The sequence below is a fragment of the Dermacentor albipictus genome, chromosome 9 (genome assembly GCF_038994185.2).
Source record: "Dermacentor albipictus isolate Rhodes 1998 colony chromosome 9, USDA_Dalb.pri_finalv2, whole genome shotgun sequence".
NCBI lineage: Eukaryota > Metazoa > Arthropoda > Arachnida > Ixodida > Ixodidae > Dermacentor > Dermacentor albipictus.
In genome coordinates, this window is record NC_091829.1 from 98,927,712 (window position 1) to 98,935,175 (window position 7,464).

Genomic DNA, 7,464 nt, shown 5'->3' on the forward strand with positions numbered 1-7,464 from the left:
CACGCAAATTCTCGAGCGTACAGCATAAAATAAACGCCCAAGTAGAAAGAGACACCCTTTGTATCAGCGGTAAAATAATAATTTAACTATAGAAAGCGGCATATGCATAGGCATACGTCATAAGATGAACGCCCAAGTAGAAAGAGACACCCGTTGCGTCAGCGCTGAAATAATAAATTGACTGTTCATCTCGGCGTTGCGAAAGAAATGAAGCATCCAACTGATTAAGTAACACTTCTACAAAAGAAAAATGTAGACGTCGTGGATAGAAGCCGTAGATTAAACCTTGTGTTTTATGGGGTAGTTGAGAACGACCTGTCTGAAACATGCGAGCAGGCCGAAACCTTGATCAAGGGTATCCGCACCACCTAGTTTGAGAACTAAAGTGAAGTCAATTGAAAGGGCACATCGGGTTGGCCGTTATAATGAAGGGAACAAAAGGTCCTCTATTGTAAACTTTTCATAAGATAAATAAATCAAGGCCATTCTGAAAAATTGAAGGAAGTTTAGTGGTTCGCAGTATAGCGTGGAAACGGACTTCTCATTGAAACCCTATCATTGCAAAAGAAACTGGGGGATACGGGAAAATAACGAAACCGGAGAAGCAAATCAAGATTGCGCTAAAAGCCCGTAAGCTGATCATAAATGACAGAGAATTTACATGGGACGATGACAAGGAAGAATTTGTTGCCTTGTGTAAACGGTGACACAGTAGTTATCCACGTCTTGATCGTGATGTAATTGTTGTAGTGGCAAATTACCGCAGCATAATAAAGAAAACGCATGAGCTTGCTGGATTCGTTGCGTCATTGAAGGCAGATATAGTGTTTGGCACTGAATCTTGGCTCAACCCTTCCATCGATGAGAATGAGATGTTTCCCAACAGCTATACCACCTATCGCAAAGATAGGCCAACTATTGGCGGCGGTGTTTTCTTGTTAGTTCACTTGTCCCTTTACCCGCCGCGGTTGCTTAGTGGCTATGGTGTTTGCCTTCTAAGCACGAGTACACGTGATCGAAACCCGGCCACGGCGGCCAAATTTTGATGGGGGCGAAATGTGAAAACACCCGTGTACTTAGATTCAGGTGAACGTTAAAAGAACCCCAGGTTTCCGGAGTCCCCCACTATGGCGTGCATCATAATCAGAAAGTGGTTTTGGCCCGTTAAACCACATAATTTAATAACTCGTCCCTTTTGTCTGCCATGCTGAACATCGGTCATGAAGCAGTCGAGTCAGTCTGGTGTGCAATCACATTGACTAACAGTTCTTCTTTTATTCGCGAGGCATTTTATCGACCACCCAGTACCGATTTCCATGTTTTCAAAAAGTTATACGTTATCGTTTCGGATGCGCCTGCTCGAACCATTTTACTCGCAGGTGATCTTATTTTACCAGACTTGAAATGGGAAAATGGCGCATGTGAGGTTTTAAATTCAAGCAATATTAATAAAGAAGTGAAAAACATGGTTGACCGTTTTGCTTGATGCAGTACGTTCTGGAACCCACCACACTTAGTCATACCCTTGATCTTCTGTTTTGTAACTCGCCTAATTCATTTAATAATGTTGATATCATTCCAGGAATTGGTTATCACCAGGTTGTCGTTGCAGGTATCAAAACGAAAACTCAGCGCACAAAAACGCACTTGCAGAAGGGTATTCTTCTTTAATAAAGGTGACTATTCATAAATTTACGATAAATTGTTGGACTGTTTGCCTGTTTTTGAATGCTTAGTAGAGTAACACGACGTAGGCTATTTGTGGAGTACATTAAGAAATGGGTTACTTGAAGTTACAGGGGAGTTCATACTTAGTATTGATTTTTCTAGGCTTAAAAAATGGAAAAAGAAACATGGATCGCCTTTCGTATTCATACTAACCATAGGCTCTTCTAGGCGTAAAGAATGTAAAAACCATGGATCACCTTTCGTACCTTGAGACTAATTAAAAAGAGGGTGCGTCTTTTAAAGATACAAAAAAAAACAACGAAAGGAGAAGTTCATTTTAAAAGTCTCCAGGAATTAACACGCGAGTACAAAAAACTGTTGAAAATGCGAAAGAATATTTTACACGGCTAAACGACGAAATGAGAATAAACCCTAAATATTTCTGGTAGTAGTTGAAGGGAAGTGAGTCTGATCCTGTTTGGATAAATGAAATTCTTGGCAATCCACGCACTGTTTCTGACGATGTAGAAAAAGCGACGTCCTTAAACTGTTACTTCCAATGAGTTTTCCTCTGTAAATCTGCATGCAGCCCACAATTGTCTAATAGCCACGCTCCTCTTATCCTCTTGAGTCCTGGCTATGGGGAATTGTCCAATATTTTGGACAACACGTCGTCGTCTGCTCCGAATGCAGCGCCCACTATTTGCCGGTGAAAACGGCTTTTTAGTTTTTTTCAACATCTACTAGCGCCCTCTAACAAGTATGGGCAAAATCAGTGCAGCGACACGCCTGGAAGGCCAGTCCAAAATGGCAGCGTTCACCAGTGGCGTGTTCTACGGCACCACCCGTCAAAGTAAGTGTTATTTAAAATATATAGCGTGTACTTGTGTATTTTTTAACTTGGTTAATAATCTTAAGTACTACAGGCACATTTTAACAAGTGTTTCGCCGAGGTGCCTTCATTTATTTTACTTTGGCGAGCGCATCATTGTCGCGTCCATTGTATTGGACAACAGGACTCGGCTCGCGTTTTCCTGACAAAAGTGGCACTTGAATGTTTGCGTGCGCTGCTTTGCATAAATCGATAAGTTGCTTATTTCTCGTGAATATTTCACTATAGCCTTTCTTTTCTCGATTCAGGAGACCGACCAAGGATAAGCGATGCGACCGCGAACCGTGTTTTGGAGAAAATTGCAGAAGGAGACACATCAGAATTGTCTGACCTTTCGGACAGCGATGACGACACCATCGAGTACGTTCCTCCAATTTCCGCTATGGATCCCAACACGGAACTCAGTTCCGAGGATGACAGTGATGGCGATGGAGAAGAAACCTATGTAGCGCCCACTAACAAAAGGCCTTTGTTATGGAAGGTAGCTGAAAGGTGAGACTTAGCCTGCACTCATAGGTGAAAGGAACAGATTATGATGACTGCTGCAGGTTACATCTGTTTTGTACTTCGCAGGATTCGTTAATAAGCATTTTGTTCGTGTACAGGAAGGCAGAACAATTGTTTTTGTTTTGTAATTACAGGTCAGAACCGTCCAGCCTGCCGCAGTTCCAGGTCATGCCGGATGACGCCGATGAGCGAGCCTCGTGGAATCCAGCTACACACTTTGAGATGTACATAGATAACGAAGTGTATGAACGCATGGCCCTGGCCATGAACACAAAACACGTAGCTGAGACAGGGAGGAGTCTGAACACGTCAGCTGAGGAATTGAAAATGTTTTTTGGCATGTCAATTGCTATGTCAGGCCTTGGTTATCCACAAATCAGGATGTTTTGGATGAAGAATACACGAGTGCCAATCATAGCAAATAGTATGACGAGAGACAGGTTCTTTCAGCTTAGGTCACGATTGAAGGTCGTCAAGGACCTTTTAGTAACTCCTAAGGACAAAGAGGATGATAGGCTGTGGAGGATTCGACCGTTAACTGAAAAGGTGCTTGAAGGTTGTCGCAAACTTCCGCGTGAGGAATTTCTTAGCATCGATGAACAAATGATCCCGTTTACCGGAAAGACGCAATTAAAACAGTTTGTTCCAAGAAAACCTAATCCAATAGGACTTAAAAATTTTGTCTTGGCAGCTCCAGATGGTCTTATTCTCGATTTTGAGATTTACCAGGGAAAGAAGACATTGTTGCTCCCAGGCTGTTCTGGAATAGGTGAGTCAGCAGTCTTGAGGCTTTCCCAGAGTCTTAGTCCAGGCACAAAGCTCTTCTTTGATCGCTACTTTACGTCATCATCTCTGCTGGATAGGCTCGTTGAAAAGGGAATTGGAGCTACAGGCCCTATCATGAACAATCGCCTTCCAAAAGGTATCAAGTTGTCCTCAGATGCACAGCTGAAGGCAGTTGGACGGGGTACTTCGGAGATGTGCATCCGTAGTGATGACAGGCAAATTGTTGTGCGATGGTACGACAACAAAGCTGTCACGTTGCTGTCGTCACAACATGGAACGCAGCCGCTGGACTCATGCCGCAGGTGGTCTGCCAAAGAAAAAAAGTACATAGAAGTACCAAGGCCTCACATCGTACAAGTATACAATGCCTACATGGGTGGTGTAGATATGGCCGATCGAATGATTAGCTACTACCGCCTTAGAGCGCGCGTTAAAAAATGGACCGTTAGGTGCATTTTTCATTTATTTGATATTGCGCTCAGTAACTCGTGGATCCAATACACCAGGCATATGAAGGCCATGCAAAAGAAGCCTACAGACATCCTCAAGTTTCTCGACTTCCGCAGTGAAGTAGGTCATATGCTTATTGCACAGGCCGAGCAGGCATCAACAGAGGAAGAAGAAGAAAACTGGAGCCCTCCAATGAAGCGGAAACCTCTACGGCCAATGACGGCTATGAGAAATTCAATGAAGCACTTGCCGAGGTTGGCAGACATTCCGAATGGTGCTCGATGCAGGCTAGAAGGATGTCAAAAAAAAACTAAATTTTTTTGCATCAAGTGCGATCTTTTCTTCTGCATCACAAAAGACAGACGGTGTTTTGAGAGAGCACACATGAGGAAGTAGTGGCTCTCGCACGCTAACGCAAAGGCGAAATGTTTTCGTTACAATAGCTGCTAGGGCTTTTGTGTCCTCTATCGTGTACTAAATAAATATGTTCTGCCTGCTTTATTGCTGTGCTTTGTATCAACTTCATTTTGAACCAAACACTTTGCAAATCTTGATGGATGTTACTGGCGGAGCATTGGATGCAAGATTCCAAGTTGAGTCCTGGTGTCCAATATATTGGACATCCCAGAACATACAAACGCAAAGCGTAAGTCAAGTAAGCTTTAACACTTTTTACCTACGTGGTCTAAATAAGCTATACTGAAAGTATTACAAAAATGTATGCACCCAACTGCAACCCGGGACTCAGGAGGTTATGCAACCAGTCGGACGTGGAGCTAGCAGCATTGAAGCTCTGCTTAGGAATCTCGATGAAAGTAATGGTAATGGCCCCTATGGTATTTCTCCAAGAATTTTAAAACAGAGGTCTCGCCCTGTTTCGCTTTACCTTTATCTGGTATTCGAAAAATACCACAGGAGTGGAAAGTAGCAAACGTAGCCCCAATTCATAGAGGACGTTCAAGAAAGGACGTTACTAATTATAGGCCTATTTCACTTGCATCAATTTCCGGCAACATCATAGAGCACATATTATAAGGCTATAATGAATTACCTAATGGCCAACGCATTGCTAACGAACCGTCAACACGGTTTTTGCAAGGGGTTTTTACGTACAAAACATCGCCTTCAGTTCTACAACGACCTAGCGTCATCACATCGACTGATTTTTTTAGACTTCAGCAAAGCGTTTGACAGTGTATCTCATTCTGTGCTTCTTGAAATACTTCCACCTATTAATATAGATTGAAGTGTTTCACAAAGGACTGAGAACTACTTGTGATAGCGCTGTCAATGTGTTCTCTTCAACGGTATCAAGTCATATAATCTAGAGGTAACGTCAGGCGTCCCGCAGGAATCTGTGTTGGGGCCTCTTTTATTTCTCATTTATATAATTTTGTTTCAGTTCCTCATCATCATAAATATACGCCTTTTTGCAGCTGACTGTATTACATATTAAAACATTAAAAATGAACACTACTTCCTAGAACTACAGGCCGATCTTGAACGTATTTGCGAATCGTGTTCCATGTGGAAAATGAATCTGAACACGAATAAGTGCGTCCATGTTTGTATAACTAAGAAAACAATAATTATTCCAAATTACCGTATAATGAATAGTACTTTAGGTAAGAGAGAGAGACAAAAGGGAAGGAAAGACAGGGAGGTTAGCCAGTGTAAATACCGGCTGGCTACCCTGTGCTGGGGAAAGGAGTAAAGGGAATAAAAGGAGAAGGAAGAGAGAAGAAAAAAAAGAGAGAAAAAAAATGCACACAGTAACGCGATGTTACGCGCAACAATAGTCAAAGGCGTTCGCACAATTCACATGTCCTTAAGAACTTGAGCAAAGCCCTTAAGGCCTTGAGTGCAGAAACCCGTCTGGACCAGTGTCCTAGAACTTTCTCTTCTGTGAAGGGGCGATTGTCCAGTTTTTCGAGCCTGGTCACGAGCACTTTTAACGCGATAGCGTTAAGGAGCTCGTGTCGCAGAAAAGCCGGTGTCGTCGGCGTCGGTGTCGGCGTCGGTGTCGGCGTCGGGTGTCGGCGTCGGTGTCGGCGTCAGCGTTTTGCGGCGTTGACCGTGAGCGATAAATCACGGCAGGCACTCCATAAATAAAAAGCAACTTCCAAGATGGGCTGGGTGGGAATCGAACCAGGGTCTCCGGAGTGTGAGGCGGAGACGCTACCACTCAGCCACGATTTCGATGCTTCCAAAAGGTACAAACGCGCCTCTAGTGAATGCGGTGTTGCCTTCGAAACGAGCCGTGGAAAGTTATACTGTGGTGTATATCGGTAATTATGAACATGTAACTTACAGAAGTCGCAATTACACGAGTAGCGAAGTGCGTTTCGCTGCATTTCTTCTGCGCTTTCCGCACACGGAGAGCCATCTTGCGGCAAACACAGAAGACCCCCTCCTCTCCATGTACGGCGCTGCCCCGACAGATGGCGCGCCACGCGCGCATTGGAGCTGTCGCGGCTCGGACTCTCTCCCCTGACAACGCTTCGCCTTCTCCCTCTGTAGAATCAAGCGTCCTTCCTTTCTTTAGATCACTATCTCTCTATCTCTCTGCCCGTGCTGATCACGGCGTTTGGCTGGCGTGCATCATTTCCCCCTCCGGGATACCGAGTTCTTTGGTTCGCTCCGCTTGCTCAGGCGCACGTTTCGTTGCTGCGCCGAACGCCGCGTTGCTCGACCATATGGTTTGACGCTCACCGCGTCTGATGCGGGGCGCCTCGTAAGTGATGGCTGCCCTGTAGCCCATTGTCTTACACCCATTGGCGGGTCGACGGGAACGCTATCGCGTTCCACTCTTGAAGGCGAAGCTTAAGCGTCCTCCAATTTTTTCTTTGCACATTGTAACGTGGACAGTCACAGAGGAGGTGCGCGATCGATCTCTTCGCAGCCACAGGTGTCGCAAGCAGGGCTGTCGGCCATTCCAATGCGGAAGGAATAGGAGTTGGTGAATGCCACGCCGAGCCATAGGCGGCACATAAGTGTTGCTTCCACTCGGGGTAACCCTGGTGGAAGACGGAGTTGCAAATACTTTAGGTAAGGGTCCACGGCTAAATATTTGGGTGTGCGGCTGTCTAGCGACTGCTCTGGGAATCCGCACGTAAATTTTCTAGTTGCCAAAGCCACAGTAGCATTCAAGTATATTAAGA

At 44.7% G+C, this 7,464-nt stretch overlaps 1 protein-coding gene across 1 annotated transcript; it reads left to right on the top strand.

Moving 5' to 3' along the window:
- The first annotated feature begins 2,483 nt into the window (after window positions 1-2,483).
- On the top strand, window positions 2,484-4,804 carry LOC135901124 (piggyBac transposable element-derived protein 3-like). Its single transcript, XM_070525868.1, has 3 exons — window positions 2,484-2,521; window positions 2,809-3,052; window positions 3,202-4,804. Exons 2-3 carry the CDS (start codon window positions 2,943-2,945, stop codon window positions 4,697-4,699), a joined length of 1,608 nt encoding a protein of 535 aa, XP_070381969.1. The 5' UTR covers window positions 2,484-2,521; window positions 2,809-2,942; the 3' UTR covers window positions 4,700-4,804.
- Window positions 4,805-7,464: the final 2,660 nt, after the last annotated feature.